The 23,676-nt window shown below is 42.9% G+C and overlaps 1 protein-coding gene across 11 annotated transcripts in view; it reads right to left on the reverse strand.

Annotated features, from left to right (window-relative positions):
- OSBPL9 (oxysterol binding protein like 9) overlaps positions 1-23,676 on the reverse strand; it is a 209,917-nt gene that overhangs the window by 166,672 nt on the left and 19,569 nt on the right. For 4 of the 11 annotated variants that reach the window (XM_055348625.2, XM_055348614.2, XM_055348593.2 and 1 more), the window contains exon 1: positions 3,467-3,646. In XM_055348625.2, coding sequence (XP_055204600.1) covers positions 3,467-3,631 — 165 coding nt within the window. In that variant the 5' untranslated portion in view covers positions 3,632-3,646. Of the gene's footprint in view, positions 1-3,466; positions 3,815-6,247; positions 6,363-23,676 lie in introns of those variants that run through there. The other 7 variants (XM_055348611.2, XM_055348548.2, XM_055348572.2 and 4 more) reach the window with 3 other exon arrangements.

Here is a 23,676-nt window from a genome sequence, read left to right on the forward strand (position 1 = left end):
TCACAGCCCAACCTCCAGAACTGACAAGCTGCTTACTCTTCTCTCCTCCAAAAAACTTTTATTCCCTTTGTCTCAAGCACTTTTCCCTCTCTGCTCATACGGCTAATCTCTCCTCATCATTCAAGTCAAAACAAACCTGCTTCTCCAAGGAAACCTTTCCTAACCCTTCAAGACTGAGTCAAGTAGCCCACCTATGTATCCCCCTGTGCTTCCTCTATCACGGCTCTTATCTGGTATGTCCCCCAACATATTATAGGTACCATGAGAGCATGAACAATTTCCATCTTATTTGCCACTTTAACCCCACTTCCTAACAAAGTGCCAGGCACACAATAGGTACTCAGTAACCTTTCAAAAATTAACAAAACGCACAAACTCCTCTTTCTAAACTTCCAATTCCTCATAGATCTATACCTCCCCCAATTTCCTTCCTTCCATATCTTCTTTTGTGATCATAAGCCACATAAACAATTGGTTGCTCACATAGTGTTCCTAAATTTATATCCTTAGTTCTCCCTGGCCATTTCATCTAATAAAAATTCAACTAAGGTGAGGCTTGTGTAAATCTATTCAGTTCACAACTATCGCAATGATCCTAACCCAATCCTGAGATTACCTCAAGAACAATTCTCAGTAAAGCCAACTCTAAAGCAAGGTCACTCTAGTTTAGTTCAGGGTTTTCAGGACCACCCTAGAATATATTAACAACCACAGAGACAGACTACAGGCCAAGTGATTTTGGAAACAAGAAATAAAGTTATGCTATTCACTGCCTTGCTTGGAAGGCTACACAACTAATTCAGATATTCTTCCTGGAAGATATAGCTCCAAGTTATTAGCCACATGCAAATCATTAATATGTACCTTCAAATCCTTCAGAATCCGAATGGACTGAAATAATGTCATGTGTGTAGAATTCATTGCCAATATCCAATGTGTCTCCTACCTTCCCTTTTAAGTAAATATCTATCCTTTTCCCCTCTTCACTAGACCTCCTCTAATTTGAGATTGGGTATCATTTTATTTTCACAAGATGGTACAACAATTGTCTGTTGTTTCTCTGTAAGCAAATACTTTAATATCAAGGAACTAGAAAAGAAAAAAAAATCTTCTAAACAGCCGTTAGTGAGAAATATGATACTTCCTTCCTCTGGCAAGGATAATATTTTAGGGAATCTAGTCTCAAAAAGAAGGATAAGCATTGAGGGGGAAAAAAGTATTTTTTTAAACCCTATATTTAGCCAGTAAGAAAGGAGATATTTGTCCAAGTATTCAAAAACTGAAAGGGCAACAAAGCAGAAAAAGGATACATGAAAGGAAGAAAAAGAGGAAAAAGGAAGATTCTTTCTGGGCTAGGCATTCCCAAGAACCTCAGCTGGGGGCCTCTCCAGTATGGTCCTAGATTCAGATCCACACAAATTTGGGATTTGTAAAGTAACTTAACTGCATAGTGTCACTCACTGAAATCACTCTATCTTGAATAGAGTTTACGGGATTTTCTGATTATCACATCTACTTAAACCCAATATTACTTTTCCTTTATCTAAGCCATGGCTTTCATAATTCCAGAGTTTTCAGGACATAATATTCAGTTGCCTCTCTTTCATGCCCACCTAAAGACAATCTTGAACAATGTGTTTAAGACTCATTAAGGTTTAGTCTTTTTCCCTTTAAAAACTATGTAGAGAAAGAAAGCTGATAGTTGAAGGATGATGAAAGTAATACTTTTACTCTTGCAAGCTTGCCTTTAGTAACTCACAACTTACACTTTTCTCCTTCCTGTAGTGAAAGCGAAGTTTAGTAGAAAAAGTCAATAATTTGGCATCCTGATTCCATCACTTAGTGCTATGTGATGTTGAGCAAATTGCTTTAAAAGCCTGGAGCCTCAGATTTCAAAACTGTAACTGGGGATATTAAATGGAGATAATGAATAACCACCTTGCAGAGTTATTAGGAGTGAAATGAATTAAAGGACTCACCAAGCTAGTATATAAGCTCCAGAGAAGAGGAACAGTGAATGTCTTTTTTACTGTCTATTCTTGCTGGCATGAAAACGCACATAGCAGCTCAATGATATTTTTTAAATGAACAAATAAATTCAGTGTCCCCTTTCTCTCATCAACCTTAATCCTTCTTCCATAATCATGTTTTTCCTTCTGTCTTCTATTATTTTCTAAAGCTTTCTGGGCATTCTATTTTGTCCTCTTATGTATTTTCTTCCCTCATATCGGCTATCGTCAACTATACACCACTCAGAGAAAGTACCTTTCTAAGTAAGTTATCTCCCTAATACCACCTACTCTCCATATCCAATGCGATGAGGGTGGAGGGGATAGTCAAAACATAAGATTCAAGGCCGGACGCGGTGGCTCACGTCTGTAATCCCAGTACTTTGGGAGGCCGAGGCGGGTGTATCACCTGAGGTCAGGAGTTCAAGACCAGCCTGGCCAACATGGTGAAACCCCGTCTCTACTAAAAATACAAGAATTAGCAGGGTGTGGTGGCGCATGCCTGTGATCCCAGCTACTAGGGAGGCCAGAGGCAGGAGAATCGCTTGAACCCGAGAGGCGGAAGTCGCAGTGAGCCGAGATGATGCCACTGCACGCCAGCCTGGGCGACAGGGCGAGACTCCGTCTCAAAAAGAAAAACCACACACACACACACACACACACACACACACACACACACACAACCACGTAAGATTCACAGCAATTCATCTACTTTTCCACGGCCACCAACTCATGTTAACAACAGTGAAGCCCTGAACCCAGAATATAACTGTAAGGGGACACTGCACTATCACTTGTCTCTCTTCGCTGACAAGAGTCTCGCGTGTAGGAAATCCTTGGCTCTCAAAAGTTAAGGCGTCGTTTGAGCTCGCCTCCCGCTAAATAGAAGGGTGCGTCCCTTGAATGAGACACACAACCTGAACCGACTGGAGGGATTTCGGACCCCCTGGTGTTGCCCGAGGGCTGGTCACTTTTGGACCTGTCCCGGCTCCTCTGGCCACTCCTCCGAGGAAGCAGAGCTCTTCAATCCCTGGAGGGAAGCTAAGGGGTGCGGCCGGCTACAGGGCCTTGGTGGGACAGTGTAAAGTCCATGACAACATATGAAGACAGCATGAACCGCAAGACTGGACCTTTTAAGCCATGACTACGATCACCCTTACCCGCTCACAACCATGCTGGACCCCACTACCGCTTAATAGCGGACCCTAAGAAAGAAACTTGGCTCACCCCCAACCCATAAATCAGACAGCTAGTTTCTATTTATTGGCTGCGCCCCTCTCTCCCTCACCCTCATTGGCTATCCGAGACGTAAAACCCTCCCCAACAAGGGAACCCTCGCGTACGGCGGCACCCCCAGACTAGCAACCTCAACTCAGCCACCTAAAACCCCGGTCCCCCACCTCCACCCAGGAAACGCGACCCCGAGGCGCCTGGAGCTGTGCCCTCCAAGGACTCACCGTGTAGTAGGAGAGCAGTCCTGCATTGTAGTCCAGCACGAACCAACGGTACTGCCAGCCCTTCATCACGTTAGTCCATTTGCTCAGCGGCCCTTCCATGATGGACGCCATCTTGGGAGCCGCCAATGACAACAAACGGCCTGACGTCACTCGCCTATATGGCATTCAGCATGCGGGGGGCGGGGCCGCAGGGGGCGGGGCGGGTCCTGGGCGGGTCCTGGGCGGTGCCGGCAGATGCTCCAGCGATCAAGTCAAACACGCTTTCTTAGGGCGCCTATTGTGTGTAGGACTCCATGCCAGGGGTGCGAGAATGCAAACGTGAATACTGCTATTAAGATTATTTATAATCTGTCATGGGATTAGAGTAAAGAAAAAAGATTATGAACATATTAATAAATAATTTTACTGGCCATGATACCTTCCACTTCCAAAAGATTTCATATCTGATATTCATTTATGCATTCATTCCACAAATCCATTCATTTAATAAATATTCGCTGTTTTGTGCTAGGCATTCTTCTAGGCATTGGGGATACAACAGAGCCTTCATGACAGGTGAGGGGAATGGTAAAATAAATAGTAAATTATATCGTACATTAAAAAATCATAAATGCTATGGAGAAAAACATAAGCAAGGAAGGAGAGAGCGCTGGGACTGCTATTTTAAATTCCCAAACAGGGAAGGCCTGAGTGAAAAGGTAACTTTTAAGCAAAGACCTGAAGAAAGTGAAGGAGGGAGCCTGGTGGAAGAGCCTTTCAAGACGAAGGAATAGCAAATGCAAAGACCAAATGTTAGGAGTGAGCGTGGCATCTTGAGGGATCAACAAGGAGGTCAGTGTGCGTGGAGCAGTGAGCCAGGGAGAAAGTGGTGGGAGATAAGGTCAAAGAAGTAGGGATAGATCACTAACAGCCTACAGGGGCAATTTAAGCATTTATTGGCCGGGCGCGGTGGCTCGCACCTGTTATCCCAGCACTTTGGGTGGCCGAGGCAGGCAGATCACTTGAGGTCAGGCGTTCGAGACCAGCCTGGCCAACATGGTAAAACCCCATCTCTACTAAACATACAAAAATTATCCGGGCGTGGTGGCGCACCCTGTAGTCCTAGCTGAGGCACAAGAATCACTTGAACCTCGGAGCCAAGATTGCATCACTGCACTCCAGCCTGGGTGAAAGAGCCAAATTCTCTCTCACAAAAAAAAAAAAAAAAAAAAAAAAAAGGATTTATTGACCACCTACTATATCTAGGCACTGTTGGAGGTCCTGGGAATACAGCAGTGAATAAGCTCTCTCAGAGCTTAAATTCTGTGGTGAAAGCAAACACTAAACAAGTAAACAAGAAAAATATCCAATACTGATTAACACTGCAAATAATTTAATAAATTATTTTAATAGGAAGTCAATGGGTAGCTAATTTATACTGGGTGGTTAGGGCAGGCCTCTTAGGAAGTGGCTTTAAACTTAGATATGGAGGATAAGAAAAGGCCAGCTGTGCAAATATCAAGAGAAAGAGCTAAAAAGGAAACTAAAAGATGAGGCACTAGCTGGAAACGGAGGTGTGGTCAAGGGAAGGGCTTTCTTTGTCCTTTTTTAAAAGTATTATTTAGATTGAAGACACTAGAGAATATTATTTTGCTGATTTTCAAGAGAGGGAAAAACTGGGGACATCCTAGAGAAAAGAGAGAATAGCAGCAGTGAAGCCCTTCATAAGATTGAGACCTCTTTTTGTGTTGGCAAAACACTGGAATAAAATACAAAAAAAGAAAGAAAGGAAAAGACTGAGACCCCAAGCCCAAGTGCAAAGGTTGACTTTTGATAGTAGCAGAGATACTTCATCCAAAGTAACAAGAAAGAAGAGCAGAGAGTATGGGTTCAGATGCCAGTGGATCAGTAGTTAGATGGTATAGAAATGAATGAGTTTCTGGTTTTTTTTTTTTTGAGACGGAGTTTCACTCTTGATCGCCCAGGCTGGAGAGCAGAGGTACGATTTCGGCTCACTGCAACCTCCACCTCCCAAGTTCAAGTGATTCTCTTGCCTCAGCCTCCCAAGTAGCTGGGATTACAGGTGCTCGCCTGGCTAACTTTTGTATTTTTAGTAGAGACGAGGTTTCACCATGTTGGCCAGGCTGGTCTCAAACTCCTGACCTCAGGTGATCCACCCACTTCGGCCTCCCAAAGTGTTGGGATTACAGGTGTAAGCCATTGCGCTGGGCGGAGTTTCTACTTCTAGTTGAGGAGAGGCTCAAAGCTTAGTAGTTAAGAATGTGGATCCTGGTGCCATAGTACCAGGGTTTTAATATCCAGATTCATCACTTAGTAGCTATATGGCCTTAGGCAAGTTTGCTAACTTCTCTGTGCCTCGGTGTCCCCTTCTTTAAAATGTGAGTAACAATAGTAGCTGTCTACAAAGATTGTTTCAAGGATTAAGTGAGCTCCTATGGGTAAAGAGCTTAGAACAGAGCCTGGTAGATAGTAAGCACTCAATTAATATTAGCTCTTATTCTGCAGTTATACAGGCAACAGGAGAAATAAATAAATAAATAAATAAATAAATAAATAAATATTAGTTCTTAGAATTTTCCCAAAGAAATGTGGTGTGGGCCGGGCTTGGTGGCTGACACCTGTAATCCCAGTGTTTTGGGAAGCTGAGGTGGGAGAATCGCTTCAGGCCAGGAGTTTGGGACCAGCCTGGGCAACATAGCGGGACCCCATCTCTACAAAAAAAATAAAATTTAAAATTAAAAAAAATTTGTTGGCTATGGTGGCACACATCTGTAGTCCTACCTACTCAGGAAGCTGAGGCAGGAGGATTGCTTGAGCCCAGGAGGTCAAGACTGCAGTGAGCCAAGATCATGTCACTGCACTCCAGCCTGAGTTGGATGCCAGACTGAGACACTGTCTGTAAAAGAAATTTGAAAAAGAAGTAAATAAGAATATATCTCTACAAGAAATTTGAAAAAGAAGTAAATAAGAATATATCTGAAAGGGATAGCAGCCAAAAAAAATGAGCATCCTGTTTCTCCTTTCTTTTCCTTGGGATCGCCTCTTTTCTATAGATTACAATTTAATAAAGGTTTCTGGGAATAAGGTAGACGTTTGGCATCTTCAAGAAAGCCAGGCCAGGCTCGGTGGCTCATGCCTGTAATCCCAGCACTTTGGGAATCCAAGGTGGGAGGACAGCTCGAGCCCAGGAGTTACAGACCAGCCTGGGCAACAAAGTGAAACTCCTGAGCAACAAAGAACAGCCTGGACAACAAAGTGAGAGCCTGTCTCTACAAAAAATTTAAAAATTAGCGAGGTTGTGGTGGCTCATGCCTGTAGTACTAGCTACTTAGGGGGCTGAGGCAGGGGGATTGCTTGAGCCCAGGAGGTCAAGGATACAGTAAGCAGAGATCGTGCCACTGCACTCCAGCCTAGGCAAGGCAACAGATCAAGACCCTGTCTCAAAAAAAAAAAAAAAAAAAAAAGAAAATTAAGAAAAGGCAAGGCTTGGTTTAAGAGACATGGTTCCTATTCAGGAGCTAACCAGGACATGAAACATGCATGCAACTGAGTGTGGTACAAAGCCATTTCTCTTTCTTTTTGGATATATTTTTTCTTATTAATTCCACCATTTATTATCTACCCTATGCCAGGGACTGTGCCAGGAATGTTATATACCTTATCACATTTAACCATCACAATAACTCTGTGAGTATTTTAATCTCCACATTTTACAAATAAGGAAACTGAGATTCAAAGAAATGAACAAATTTACCCAGGTACCTGAGAGTATTAATTAGTAAATTAACGAGTATCTGAGTCCATATAAACACCTACCTGTCTTTTCATCATGCTACATGGCCTCCTCAAAACACACTATACACTTCCTATAGAAACTTGATGTTCCAGACTAATCAGCAGAATAGCTCATGTTGTGGATGTCTTTTGGGATAAGCAAACTGTGGGGATCTTGAAACATCATGACTCAGATTGAGTTAAAAAATTTACATAGTGTTCATTAGTATCCCTCCATTAGCTTCTTAACAGCAGGAACTAGGCCTTATCTTTGTAGCCCTAGAAACTAGCCCAGTTCTTGGCACACAGAAGGTGCTTAATAATTATTGTTTGATCTGAATTATGTGTTCCATTGAAACTGACCAAAAAGTTTCAAGGATTGTGCTATAAACTCCATCAGTTACATTGTTTCCTTTATTCCCCTCAACAATCCTTCAAGATTTGTACTATCACACCCGTTTTAAATATGAGGACACTAGAACACAGAGTTATTTCGTGGCTTGCCAAAAGTCACACAACTAGTAAACAGCAGAACCAGAATTAGAATCTAGGTCTTTGCATGCCAGATCCATTTCACCCCAGCAGCAAGCTATATCTGCATTGTTTATGTATAAATGTCTTGATCACTTCTCAGTTATTTGGCTAAGATTAAGTGTAGTAAATAAATGTCTTGGACATGACACAGGCAACATCATCAACTTCTAAATCAGTTTTAACTTTCATCAGGGTCACTAGGCATCAGCAGGCTCTACTTAGCTTCAAATGTCAAAACACAGGTCATCAGGGAAAGCCAGGATCAAGTGCAGTTCTTGACTCATAAAACCATGTCCATTTCCACAGCACTTTTTCTACATTCTACACAAAGTGTCAAACTACATTCTTTAAATAATTAGCTAAAGTTACACATGGTGGAGACACATCGGCTGTAGTTCCTATATTCCTCAGTGACTGGCATCTTGTGGAACTGATGTGGCAGCTGATGTATAGCAGAAAAAAAGGACTAGACTCAGAACTGAAAGGCAGAGTCAATGTTAACCATAAAACATCAAAAACTCGTCAAGGACAGGAGCTGGGACAGATTCATCCTGCCATTCAGAATATCAATAAATATTAAACTAAAGACATGATTTTTGAAAGACCATTCTGGCAGCAAAACTGAGGACAGAATGGAGAGGAGCAAGATGAGATAAGAAGAGAGTTTTAAAAAGCTAATCAAGCAATAGAGAGTTTCAGTTTGGACAATGACAGCATGGATGAAGAATAGGAAAGATACTATTCTGTATATTTATTGAGAAACATTTTGGAGATAAGATTTTAAAACTCACTAAGCAATGGAATTAAATGAGGAGGGAGTAAGGAGAATCAGAGATAATACCAAGGTTTCTAACTTTTGTAACTGAATAATCATTTAGCCAAGTTTTGTTTTGTATGTATGTATTTATTCATTTATTTATTTAGAGACAGAGTCTCACTCGGTCACCCAGGCTAGAGTGCAGTAGTGCCATCTCAGCTCACTGCAACCTCCCGCTCACAGGTCTAAGCGATTCTCCTGCCTCATCCTCCTGAGTGGCTGGGACTACAGGCGCCCGCCACCACGCCCGGCTAATTTTTGTATTTTTAGTAGAGACGGGGTTTCACCATGTTGGCCAGGCTGGTCTCAAACTCCTACCTCAGGTGACCCACCCCCCACCCCTTGACCTTCCAGAGTGTGGGATTACAGGCGTGAGCCACTGTGCCTGGCCTGTTTTGTTTTTAAAAAGGAAGAACAAGAATGGCTTGTGTTTCTCAATAGGAAGTTTCCTTCCTTTACACAGCTGTTTAGACCATTAATTTTTTCCCTTAGTTTCTAGCAAAAATTATTTCCAACTTTTCACAGCCAAGAGTGTAGGTACAAATTACTTCATAATGCATTCTGTTGTTGTTGGTTTGCTGTCTTCTCTTCCTAAACTTCACACCAACTGCTTTTTGTTATTGCTGTTATTGTTGTCATGTTTCTTAATTGGTATTTGCTGAGCATCAAATAAAACAACATTCCTAGAGTGTTGTTTTATTAAGGAAAAACACAGAAACCTACAAGACATTGACTGTCCTTTGCTGGGTGTAGAGGAAACAAGATCATGCTTATATTTGGTAGAAGCAAAATAAGGCATAGCCTGTTTTGTTCACAGTCCTGCTTTTTTTTTTTCACCCTTTCCACTAGCTACAGAGCAAGAAAGTGAAACATCAAGTTTAGGAAAAGCTATGATTTTCAGGCAAAAGAGAGTTGAGAAAGGGAGAGAAAATATTTTAGGAGATTTAGGTTCTGTAAGTGTTCTAAGGAAAGAAAAGAGGAATGAACTGATCTTTTGTCTTCTCCTTCCAGTGTCCCCTTGGAGACCCACATCTCAGCTACCTCGGGCTTTAAACATTTTACAAACACCCTCCTTCACAGATGGAAGTGACCTTTCGTTCTTTACAGCCCCATCTACACCCTGAACAAACATGTAACAGTGTCTGGGACAACCTATTGCATCTACTCATTGAGTGCCTGGTTCTCCTATCTCTTGGGTTCTTTGAGGACTCAGTCATATGTGCATCCACAAGCTTGGCACAGTGCCTCACGTAGACAACATGGAACAGAAAGCCGCAGGCAATCTGCTTAGCAGCAGCAGGCAATCTGAATAAAAGGGTCAGGGAAGGCTAGGGAAGCTGGATTGCCAGAAACCGTTTTTACTTACGCTTTGTACTTATTTGGGTTGGCTGAGAGGAGCTCATAGAGATTAGGGAGCTAATTCTCCCAAGCCACTTTCTTGAATAAATGATAGTCAAGGAAAAAGTAGCTTCTCCACCTAAAATCTCATTGAGGTCAGTGACTTATTCACCTCTCTATCTCCAATATAACAATACTGCCTGGGGCATAGCAGCCCATGTTGAATGTTTGTGAAGATGATCTGAATTAAGGTTAGGAGTTCAAAACCAGCCTGACCAACAAGGTGAAACCCCGTCTCTACCATACCTCTGGGCATGGTGGTGCATGCCTATAATCCCAGCTACTCAGGAGGCTGAGGCAGGAGAATTGTTGAACCTGGGAGGCAGAGGTTGCAGTGAGCAGAGATTGCGCCACCGCAGTCCAGCCGGGGCAACAGAGCAAGACTCCACCTCAACAACAACAACAACAACAACAACAACAACAACAAATATCAGTTCCTTTTTGAGAGTTTCTTTGGACACCCACACCTGTGCCCACCCCCAGATAGAGCTAATCTTACCTTTACTATGTTCCACAGTGAATTACACATTCTAATTCAGGTAGCAATTATCTCACAGCGTCCTTAATGAGTTCATCCACAGTGTATTGTGACAAGAATATTCTACATTGTAAGATATATGTGTGTGGCTGGGAGTGGTGACTCACGCCTGTAATCCCAGCACTTTGGGAGGCCGAGGCGGGCAGATCACGAGGTCAGGAGTTCAAGACCAGCCTGGCCAACATGGTGAAACCCCATCTCTACTAAAGACACAAAAATTAGCCGGGCGTGGTGGCACATGCCTGTAATCCCAGCTACTCAGGAGACTGAGGCAGGAGAATCGCTTGAACCCAGGAGGTGGAGGTTGTGGTGAACCGAGATCACGCCACTGCACTCCAGCCTGGGCAACAAGAGCAAAACTCCGTCTCGAAAAAAAAAAAAAAATAGACATTCAGCCGGCAAGTGGATATCCTAATTTGGAGCTCAAGAAATAAACCAGTGCTGGAATTACACATTTGAGTTTTAATCCATAGGCGGTAGCTGGCCAGGAGTGGTGGTTCATGCCTATAATTCCAGCACTTTGGGAGGTTGAGGCATGAGGCAGGAGGATCACTTCAAGCCAGGAGTTTGAGACCAGCCTGGGCAACATAGCCAGACCCTGTCTCTACTAAAAAAAAAAAAAAAAAAAAAAAACCCAGGCATGGTGGCACATACCTGTAGTTCCAACTACTCAGGAAGCTGAAATTGGAGGAGCTCTTGAGCCCAGGTGGTTGAGGCTGCAGTGAGCCTTGATGGTGCCACTGCACTCCAACCTGGGCGACAGAGTGACACCCTATCTCTAAAAAAAAAAAAAAAAAGGAGAGAGAAGGTAGCTGAAGGCATAGGAAGCACTGAGATCAGGGAATGTGGATAGAGTGTATGGTTCAGGATGGAACCCTAGAGGACAGCAAAATTTAAAGAAGAGGAAAAAGAAGAGAAACCAGGAAAAAAGATTAAGAATCAATAATTAGAATGGGGAAAAATGAGAGAGGCTTGAGAAAGCTAAGGCCTAGGGAAAATACTTCAAGATCAAATGCAGGAAATTAAGAGGCATTCTCCTTGGTGAACTCTATTTCTATATGAATTAGGTCATTAACAGATAGGAAGGGGGAAGGGGAGGTCATAGAATTAGATAGTGAACTTTAAGGAGGTGATGAAGTGTAAAAGGCAAGAGGGAAGGGCTCTGTGAAGTGAAAAAAAAAAAGGTATGGAAGTAGCAATAAGGGTCCCTCTGAGTTTAAACATACAAACTATTGGTAGCACTGGCTTATCTTGTTTTGAATGGTTGAGGGATATTTTTTTCCCCCAGCAATTCTCAGCAGCCTGTGTCTAGGAACACAGGAGGTACATCACTGGAATTACCCAAGGTGAGAGAGATTTATAAGGTAGGTGGAGGAAGGAAGGAGTTGAGAGTAGCTGGTTAGCCTATATGTTAGAGTAGGTAGTTAGGCAGACAAGAGCAGGGCAGGAAAGCCCCCCCAACCCAGGAATGTCAGGTGACCATCAGATGATGGTCAGGAGATTGTTAAACTATCTCTCTAAAATAATCATTGAAGGCCAGGTGTGGTGGCTCATGCCTGTAATCCTAGCACTTTGGGAGGCTGAGGTGGGTGGATCACTCCTTGAGGTCAGGAGTTTCAGACGAGCCAGGCCAACATGGTGAAACCCTTTCTCTACTAAAAATACAAAAAAAAAAAAAAAAAAAAAAAAAAATTAGCTGGGCATGGTGGCACACTCCTGTAATCCCAGCTACTGGGGAGGCTGAGGCAAGAGAATCACTTGAACCCAGGAGTCAGAGCTTGCAGTGAGCTGAGATTGCACCACTGCACTCTAGTCTGGGTGACAGAGTGAGACTCCGTCTCAAAAAATAATTAATTAAATAAAATAATAATTGGTCGCAGCTGGTGCCAGGGAAAGGCAGTCTCCCAACAGACAGAAGACACTTGAAGCTGATGATCAGCAGCTTCCTGAGAAGATCTCAGGAGTTGGATGAGTGGGCTCAAGCATGCGCACTAAGAGGCAAAATGGTGGAGTTTAACTTGTATATGACCTTCCTCTAGGAACACTAGACTGGTAAGGGAAAAACGCCTTAAATGAGCATATGCACAACTTCAGTAAATACAGTGTATGCGGCCCGCCCAAGTGCTGGCAGGCCAGTGTGCATGCGGACAGCCTGCCCCAAGGAAAATCAAGAGAGGAGAGATGCAAGTCCCGGAACCATGCCAATGTATAAAACCCCAAGTCAGGGGTCAGATGGGGCACTTGGATTTCTCAAGTCATCCACTTGGCCCTCTTCCAAGTGTACTTCCTTTCGTTCCTTCTCTAGAATTTTTTAATAAACTTTTATTCCTGCTCTAAAACTTCAGTCAGTCTCTCACTGTGCCATATGCCCCTTGGCCAAATTCTTTCCTCCAAGGAGGTGAGAATTGAGCTTGCTGCAAACCCATATGGATTCACTGCTGCTAACAGATAGACATAGCTGATGAGATCTAGGCTGATTATGGCAGGAAAGGAGAATAGATTAGGAGGAAGAAGCCAAGAGATTGAATTGGATCTCCTTTGAAGTTAAAGAGAGACTTAGTGGGAATAAGAGAGCTGGGAGGATGGAAAGTTGTGTGCATATATACACACACAGTATGATTCCAATTTTATAAAAAATATACCTATCTACCCAGATTACATAGATATACTACAGAAAAACATCTGTAGGCCAAGTGTGGTGGCTCACGCCTGTAATCCTAGCTCTTTGGGAGGCTGAGCCGGGCAGATCACTTGAGGTCAGGAGTTTGAGACCAGCCTGGCCAACATGGTGAAACCCCATCTCTACTAAAAGTACAAAAATTAGCTGGGTGTGGTGGTGCACACCTGTAATCCCAGCTACTCAGGAGGATGAGGCAGGAGAATCACTTGAATCCAGGAGAGGGAGGTTGCAGTGCTGAGATCGTGCCACTGCACTCCAGCCTCACTGACAGAGCATGACTCTGTCTCAAAAAAAAAAAAAAAAAAAAAGAAAAGAAAAACATCTGTAGTCAGTTTGTGGGATTATGGTTGGTTTTATGTTTTTTCTTTACACTTTTGTGTTTTCCAAATTTTTTTTTTTTTTTTTTTGAGATGGAGTCTCACTCTGTCGCCCAGGCTGGAGTGCAGTGGCGCGATCTCGGCTTACTGCAAGCTCCGCCTCCCGGGTTCACGCCATTCTCCTGCCTCAGCCTCCCGAGTAGCTGGGACTACAGGCGCCCGCCACCATGCCCGGCTAATTTTTTCGTATTTTTAGGAGAGACCGGGTTTCACCGTGTTAGCCAGGATGGTCTCGATCTCCTGACCTCGTGATCTGCCCACCTCGGCCTCCCAAAGTGCTGAGATTACAGGCGTGAGCCACCGCGCCCGGCATGTTTTCCAAATTTTCTACAAGTAACAGACATTGTACTTGTAACTACTTAAAAAGCCATTTTGTAAAGGATAAAAACTATATTTTAAAAAAGTACCACCAGGTAATTATGTCAGCTCTGAATTTGCCAGGCATTTGCCATTTATAATCATATGCCTGCCTCCTTAAGGAGCTGAAATAAGCAGCATTATTGTTCAAACAGGGACATCCTGTCAGATTGCAACAGCCTTCTGTGCCAACCAGAAGTCTTGCAGAATTCCCATGCCCTCTTCCTCATTCTATATCCGCCTAGGTCCCCATAACTTAAAGACAAATCATCGCAGCCATAAATTTGCAGTATATTAATTCACTACATTTTTCCAAGCAAGTAGCCTTCAGTGAACAGCAATTCTATGCTGAATCCTGAAGTGCTAAAGATAGTGCTGAAGATACAGAGATCAGTCTTACATAGTTCCTGTCCTCAAGGATCTCAGAGTCTGTGTTGCCACACAGGGCAACACATGCCAAGCCAGGGGTAAACGTGCTCTGGGCAAAGAGGGGCGCCTAAACCAGCCTGCACTGGAATCACACAGCCTTTCCTTTCCATGTCCACTGCTACTAACTGGTCTCAAACCTGCACCATTTAATGCTTGGATTGCTACAGTAGCTTGGCGTTATCCACTCCACTATTGCTACCTTAAACCTAGCCTCCACACTGACTGTGAGAGCCGGTCATACTTCTTTCTTTCTTTCCTTCCTTTTCTTTTCTTTCTTTCTTTCTTTTTCTTTCTTCTTTCTTTTTTTGTTTCTTTCTTTTTCTTTTTCTTTCCTTCTTTCTCTCTCTCTCTCTCTTGCTCTCTGTTTCTTTCAAGACGGAGTCTAGCTCTGTACAGTGGCGTGATCTTGGCTCACTGCAACCTCCACCTCCCAGGTTCAAGCAATTCTCCTGTCTACCCTCCCGAGTAGCTGGGATTACAGGCGCCTGCCACCACGCCCAGCAAATTTTTGTATTTTTAGTGGAGACAGCGTTTCACTATGTTGGCCAGGCTGGTCTCGAACTCCTGACCTTGTGATCCGTCCACCTCAGCCTCCCAAAGTGCTGGGATTACAAGCGTGAGTCACTGTGCCCGGCTGAGAGCCAGTCATATTTCTAAGGAAAAGATAAAATTTAATTCCTTACTTCCAGACTTATTTTTTGTGTCATTTATCTCCCCACCTCCATATATGATACCAGTTCCCTAAATTCATGCCATTATTGATCCTTGGGACATTTCTGCTATTTCTGTCTTCTCTGTGTTGAATGTCTTTACTCCTCTATGTCTGGAAAATACCTACTCATCTTTCAGGACTCTATTAAAGTGTCTGTCATCTCTTCTATGAAGATTTTCTGTTTCATCTTCTTGTTTTTTGGAATGGGGTCTCACTATGTTGCCCAGGCTGGTCTCAAATTCCTGGACTCAAGCTATCCTCCTGCCTCTGCCTCCCTAAGTGCTGGGATTGCAGGTGTGAGCCACTGCTCCTGGATGATTTTCTTGATTTATCTCTCCAGCTAGTTAGAAATCCCAGTTCCCTTATTTAAATGGCTCTTGTAGCACTTGTAATAATTTCCTGCCTTTATTGGCTTGCACATTTGTCTTGTTCATTAGATTGTAAATGCTTTAAGGACAGGGGAATAATCTTATTCATCTCAGTATCCCAAATACCTAACTCAGGGGTTGGCAAACGTTTTCTATAAAATGTCAGATAGTAAAATATTTTAGGCTTTGAGGGCCAGATGTTCTTTATCAGAAACACCCAACTCTGCCATGTAGTAGGGCAAAAGCATAAGTGAATGGGCATGGCTGTGTTCCAATAAAACTTTATTTACAAAAACATGAAGCTAGGCCAGGTGCGGTGGCTCACACCTGTAATCCCAGCACTTTGGGAGGCTGAGGCAGGTGGATCACCTGAGGTCAGGAGTTCAAGATTAGCCTGACCAACATGTGAAACCCCGTGTCTACTAAAAACAAAAAATTAGCCAGGTGTGGTGGCAGGCGCCTGTAATCCCAGCTACTTGGGAGGCTGAGGCAGGAGAATCACTTGAACCCGGGAGGCCGAGGTTGCAGTGAGCCAAGATCGCACCATTGTACTCCTGCCTGGGAGACAGAGCGAGACTCCATCTCAAAAACAAACAAAGAAACCATGAAGCTAGCCATATTTGGTCTTCAAAACCAGTTTGCTAATCCCTTTAGTGTATGATGGACTTACAATAAATACCTAATGAATTCTTTTTTTTCTTTGAGACAGAGTCTCACTCTGTCACCCAGGCGGGAGTATAATGGTGGGATCTTGGCTTACTGCAACCTCCACCTCCCGGGTTCAAGTGATTCTCCTGCCTCAGCCTCCCGAGCAGCTGGGATTACAGGCGCCCACCACCACGCCGGCTAATTTTTGTATTTTTAGTAGAGACGGGGTTTCATCATGTTGGTCAGGCTGGCCTTGCACTCCTGACCTCAGGTGATCCACCCACCTCAGTCTCCCAAAGTGCTGGGATTACAGGCGTGAGCCACCGCACCCAGCCCTAATGAATTTTTTTAAATGTAAAATGAAGTGGTAGAGGCAGTATTTGCATCCCATTACATTCTGTAGCAGATGCTATTGGTTTCCTGTCCATATTTTCCTGGCATTCACTTCTAGACACTGAAGGCTATTATAGGGAATACACGCAGCTCACTGCCTGAAGATTTTGGTTTTCTTTCTTTCTTTCTGACCAGAGAACATGCTTGGCCTGTGCACAGAGCAAACTGGGAGTTTCGGAGACTTAATGTTATCAGAACCAGTGATGTATAGGGAGTTGAATAATACCCCAATTTTCTCACCCCTCCATTGGGATACCTTGAATGTGCCCTGCACTGTCTCCCAGAGTTCTGCAGCATAACTGAGGTCCAATTGCCCACTATGGTAACTAGCTTAATAATGTATACATTATTGACTATCTTCACTTCTGTCTTACTACCCAACTCCTACCCAGGTTTACTGATATCATATCCCAAATAATTTGCCTGCACTCCAACCCAAACCAAGACACATACTTTTTCTACTACATACACCACAGGGCTTAGCCAGAACACCCCAGCTGAAATGTTTTTATTGCCTATAAAGAGAAATATATTAACTACTAGTATCTCCTAAAATATTGGCGCAGAATAATACAACTACAATAAAAAAAGAAGAGGACTCTTAGAGACTAGAACATAGAATAGGCTCTGCCATAACCCAGCTGTGTGACTTAGGGCAAATCACTTAAACCTCTTTAAGATTTTGTCCACTTTCTAGGAAAGAGAGGCAGTATCATGAACCTTACTGGGTTTTTGTGAGGATGAAATAACATAAGGTACTTAAAATGTCCCATCCAGTTCCCTAAATAGAGCTGTAAGATCGTTTTCTCTCCAAATCTAAAAATCTTGTTCTCAGTTCTCATTCTCTTTGGCCTCAGTAAATTTACTTTATCTGTATACAATACTGTTATTCCTGATACTGTTTTGTGCATTTTTGTTTCACCAGCACATAACTTGTTTTCTTGATTATATTGCTAGTTAACAAAAGCAGGAACTTTATCTTATGCTTATTCATACTTAAGTGAAATCATATATTTGAAAATGGTTTGCAAACTGCAAAGTGTTTTTTTGTTTTTGTTTTGAGCCAGGGTCTCACTCTGTTGCCCAGGCTGGAGTACAGTGGCACGATCATGGCTCACTGCAGCCTCAACCTCCTGAGCTTAAGTGATTCTCCCACTTCAACCTCCCTGTAACTGGGACTACAGGTGCATGCCATCATGCCCGGCTAATTTTTGTATTTTTTGCCAAGAAAGGGTTTCACCATGTTTCTCAGGCTGACATTGAACTCCTAAGCTCAAGTGATCCTCCTGCCTTGGCCTCCCAAAGTGCTGGGATTGCAGGTGTGAGCCACCACCCCAGGCCTAGTGTTTTGTTATTATTTACCTTATTCCATCAACATATTTTGAGCACCCACTGCATGCTAGTCCTTGTGCCAGGCATTAAGGATACAGAAAGAAGTAAGATTTGCTCTCTGATTCAAGAGTTTAGTTGGCTGGGTACAGTAGCTCATGCCTGTAATCCCACCAGTTTGGGAGGCAGAGGCGGGAGAATCCCTTGAGCTCAGGAGTTTGAAACCAACTAGGGCAACATAGTGAGACATCTCCCCGCCCCCCTCCTCGTCTCTACAAAAAAAAATTTTTTTTTAATCAGCTGGGTGTGGTGACTTGTGTCTGTAGTCTAAGCTACAAGGGAGGCTGAGGTGGGAGGATCCCTTGAGCCCAGGAGGTCAGGGTTCCAAAGGGCTGTGATCGTGCCACAGCACTCCAGCCTGGGCAACAAAGTAAGACCCAGTCTCAAAAAAAAAAAAATTAAAAAAAAAAGTTTCATGAACCAGACAGACTATGAAAGTATACGAATAAATTACCATACAGTGAGACATGTGTTAGGGTAGAGGCAGGATGGAAGAATTTTAAGAGCCCCGGCTGGGTGCAGTGGCTCACGCCTGTAATCCCAGCACTTTGGGAGGCTGAGGCGGGCGGATCACGAGGTCAGGAGATCGAGACCACGGTGAAACCCCATCTCTACTAAAAATACAAAACATTAGCTGGGCACAGTGGCGGGCGCCTGTAGTCCCAGCTACTCGGGAGGCTGAGGCAGGAGAATGGTGTGAACCCAGAAGGCGGAGCTTGCAGTGAGCCGAGATCGCGCCACTGCAGTCCTACCTGGGTGAAAGAGTGAGACTCTGTCTCAAAAAAAAAAAAAAGAACCCCAAGAATGGAACAATTGACTGGCCTGAGGGAGACAGCCAGGCAGACGGGATTCCATTTCCACCTCTGCTGTTGACTAGCAGAGAGATTTTGGCCAAGTTACTTAACCATTTAGACAGCAAGTTCTTGACCTAGGTACTAAGGATAACAATACCTTCTGCACAAAATTGCCCTGAGGATTAAACAAGATGATAAATGCAAAGGACCCAGCAAAGTGCTTGTACTTAATTGGTGTCCAATACAGGTGCATTTCTTTTCTTTTCTTCTTCCTAGGAAGGTAGGAAGGGCTTTCACAAGGAAAAGTATTTGAGCTGAGCTTACTGACATGAAACCTTTGCCTTCTTACTCAGGGAGAAGAAACTAATGCTTGTAGAGTAGCTACTAGAAACAGGCACTCTCTTTGGGGTTTCCCAGAATGAAGAGGGGAAGAATATTCCATCAAAGAGAACAGTATAGGTAAAGGCAAAAGGCTTGATAATATTTATTGTGCATCTTCCAGATGTGATGGGACAAGTGAACCCATGGGGGAGATGAAGCTGAAGAGGGAGACCTGAGCAGGATTGGATAACTGCAAAGTTCTTTGCCTCCCAATAGCTAGTGTTTGGAGTTTAAATGTCCAGCTAGCCCTGCAGAACCACAGACAAACTGTCTTTAGACCAAAGTTCTCACTGATCTGCAGGGTTTCAACCCTTAAGTGGAAGTATATCAATTACAAAGATCTAACCTCCTATCTAACTCCCAGGACTACACAGTAATTTCCCAAACATGGGCCTTAGTGCATAATTTATGCACTCACTTTGTAGCTTTGTAATTAAATCTGTAGAGGATTTGGAGCTACAGGGCAATGCTGGTACAACTCCCTGCATATGTAAATATACCAGGCTGAAGTATAGAATTGATGGTTTTGAACACATCCTTTTCCTACCTACACTGCTAATGACAGTGTTACGGCTGCAGTTAAGTGGGATGGATGCACTGAACAAGTAAAAAATTAAAAAGCATGCTAACCAACTGATCCACACAATCCTTCCTGATCTGAATTCCTGTGACATTCAGGGTCTGTACCATCCACAACAGCTTTCTGATATCTATTATGTATGTCCTGAACTGTTCCCTGGGAGGTCTGGTGAACTAAATCTGATATTTATCAAGTGTTTACTATACCCTGACACTATGTTAGTAATTTCGCATTCATCTTATTGAGTGCTTATACTGTGCCAAGTGCTCTAGTTACACTGTGGAAAACAAATCGGACTTGGTTTCTGATCTTATGCAACTTCTAAGTACCTCAAGTAATCCTTATAATAACCCTTCAAGACCAAAATATTACAGAGAGGGAAATGAGAACTAGATAAGGTTAATACTTGGCCCCAAAGCCGACTCACCCATTAGGCACAGTAGGCACAGTGCTTAGGGCCCATAATACTTACAGGAGCCTAAGAAAACATGTTTTAATTTTAATTTCTTTTAAAACCAGAAGAAAAAAAGAACATAATAATAATGAATATATAATAATGAATCCAGCCTGTTTTGTGTTTGTCTTTATGCTGATGCAGTCATAAATATATCTTTAAATACTTTTTTATGGAAGAAGGGGTCCATAAGGGCAAAAGTGCCTAGAGCCCACCAAAATCATGATATGGCCTCAATGAACTCAGGATCACGCAGTTGGTAAGAGACAGAACAAGGAGGCATACCCTCTAAGCCTGACATCTCTTTCATTAGACATATCTAGAGGATAACTACTGTGCTTTTATATCTCTCCTAGTGCTAGGTTCATAGGGGTAGCTCCATAGTTATTGAATTAAATCACATTGAGTTAACCCAAAGTGCTTTATATAGTGGTGCTATGATTTGAATGTATGTGTCCCTCCAAAATTCATATGTTGGAACTTAAACCCCAAAGTGATGGTTTTGAGATGAAATGGGGCCTTTGGGAGGTGATTAAGCCATAAGGGCCCTGCTCTAATAGGCAGGAATAATGCCCTTATAAAAGAAGCTTCAGAGAGCAGCCTGGTCCTCCCATCTATTCTGCCATGTGAAGACACAATGTTCATCCCTTTTTGCCTCCTTCTTCCAGGTGAGGACACAGCAAGAGGCACCACCTTGGAAGCAGACAGCTTTCAGAGAGCAGTTGACACCTTGATCTTGGACGTCCCAGCCTCCAGAACTGTGAGAAATAAATTTCTGTTCTTTATAAATTTCCCAGTCTTAGGTACTTTGTTATAGTAGCACAAATGGACTAAGACAAGTGAATAATTAATAATATATTCTTACGGATTGAATAAAACCCTGTGGATGCTGCAAATATCACATGGATTTTTTTCATCTGAAAAACAGAACTGAAAATAAAGTCTACACATTTTATCAGCTTGTAGAATTTTTGGATCAAAAGATTAAAACAGATATGGTTGCTTACAAATAAAGATGCTTATTTTTTACTACATATTAGACTTATGACAAATCTCTGATCTAAGCATGATATTCTAAAAAGTAATATAAATATGTATATAATAATTTTTTAAAAATTCATCTATTCATTTAACATTCACTGTGCTAGGAACTTAGAATATAAAAACAAAGAAGCCACTGTGCTCACTGCCCTTGAGGAGCACATGGTAAACTCAATCTATCCTTTCACAGAAAATGAACAGACTCCATGGGAATGTAACCAAAGTAGTACAAGCGATTCCAGCTTACCAGAATTGAAACATAATACAATTTCTCACAAGGGCTAACACATTATGAACATAACAGTGCTTGTTATAATAGAAGTCATTGGTGTTTCGTTTTTCGTTTTAGAGATGAGGTCTCAGTCTGTCACTGAGCCTGGAGTGCAGTGGTAAAATCATAGCTCACTGCAGCCTCAACGTCCTGGGCTGAAGTGATCTTCCAACCTCATCCTCTTGAGTAGCTAGGACTACAGCCATGCAGCACCACGCTGAGCTAAGTTGCTAGTATTAAAAGAGCATTCCTAATGTTCTAATGTTCATCATGTCACACTTCCTTTTTTTTTTTTTTTTTTTTTTTGAGACAGAGTCTCACCTGTTGCCCAGGCTGGAGTACAATGGCACGATCTTGGCTCACTGCAACCTCTGTCTCCCGGGTTCAAGTGATTCTCCTGCCTCAGCCTCCTGAGTAGCTGGGATTACAGGGGTGCGCTACCATGCCCGGCTAATTTTTGTATTCTTAATAGAGACTGGGTTTCGCCATGTTGGCCAGGCTGGTCTGGAACTCCTGACCTCAGGTGATCTGCCCGCCTCAGCCTCCCAAAGTGCTAGGATTACAGGCGTGAGCCACCGTGCCCAGCCCATGTCACACTCCTTTTAAAACTGCACCCAACTAGTGCCTAGAGCAGCCATTCCCAACTAGTGGTCGAATTAGCATATGTGTGTGCGCGGGCACACACACACACACACCAGGAGAGACTTGGTAATGTCTGGAGACATTTTTAGTTGTCACAACTGTCAGGGGTTGGGGAGTGCTACTTACATCTAATGAGTCAAAGCCAGAGACACTGCTAAGCATCCTACAATACAGCGGACAGCCCTCTACCCCCACCCCACTACCACCACACACAGAATTATCTGGCCCCAAATGTCAATAGTGCTGATATTGAAAAACTCTGGCCCAGAGGAACTAAATCCAAACTCCTCCAGTTGGCATTCAAGGCCTGGGCCAATTCGGCCCTGTTCCCCCTTTTCTCTTTATCTCCCTCTGCCTTGTTCTCTGGATGCTCCATCTTCCCAGGAACTTTATGTTCCAGCTCTATCAGACCATCACAAAATGAAAGAGTGATTAAGCACTTGGTCTCTGAAGTCAGACAGACCTGGCTGTGTATCTTGACTTTACTACTTGTCAGTTGTATATCCTCCATCTTAGAGACTCAGTTCCTTCTTCTGTAAAATGAGGAAAACAATAGTTGTTTATATTGAGAGAACTATATGAGGTGATACAAGTAAAGTCATTTCACAATATCTGGTACATCTCTCTGCCTCTGTGCTTTTGCTGTTCTTGCATTTATTAGGGCACCAAAACCAGGCTTCCTTGATCCTAAATTAGTTGCCTAAAGGTCCATGTCCCTAACTGGCCTGAGAATTCCTGGAGAGCAAGGATTGGGTCCTATCTGTTTTTGTTTCCCCAGAACTTGGCATAGCACCCTGCACATAGTAGGTGATTAGTAAATATTAGTTGAATTGCAATTTTGACACTCCCTTTAAGAGAAGACCACCCTGCCAATGGGCAAACAACCTAGAATTCTAAAGGAGGCTCTTATTTTTAGAGCCAGTCATTGTTTTCCATGCTGCTTCCATTTTCTCTGCCCGACTCTCAGGGCTCGGGTTCTTTTCGTCATTTCTGGGTACTTGGCATGGTTCTTGGCCAATTGCTCCTCTTTCTTAAAGATCTCATCTAGCTATGTGGCCTAAAATACCACTTATATACCTCCAAATTTATATTTGTAGCCAAGACCTCTTCTGTGGGATTATATGTGTGTGTATATATATATGTGTGTGTGTGTGTATATATATATATACAATCTATCCTTTGTGTGTGTATGTGTATATATATATATACACACACACACATATACACACACACACACACACATATATACATATATATACATATATTCCATAGGACTCTGATTGATGCAGGTTAATATATTTTAACTGTGTACTTGATATCCCGATTGATTATACACCGACATCCCAACTTAGCACACAGCAGCTAAAGTGACCTTTTAAAAATATAATTCTGATTATGTCACTCCCTTTAAAGGCTTCCCACTACACCAGTTATAAATCCTTCCCATGGCTTATATCATGAGAAGTCTTGACTCCATCCTTTCTCCAGCCTCACCTCCTTCCTCACTGTGCTTAAGCCACATTGGCTTTCTTTCTGATGCTCAAATGTGACAAACTCATCCTCCTTCTCAGAGCCTTTGCACTTGTTGCCTCTTCTTGGAACACTTGCCCCAGATGAATACATGGCAACCAAA

The sequence above is a fragment of the Gorilla gorilla genome, chromosome 1, assembly GCF_029281585.2.
Source record: "Gorilla gorilla gorilla isolate KB3781 chromosome 1, NHGRI_mGorGor1-v2.1_pri, whole genome shotgun sequence".
NCBI classification, from domain to species: domain Eukaryota; kingdom Metazoa; phylum Chordata; class Mammalia; order Primates; family Hominidae; genus Gorilla; species Gorilla gorilla.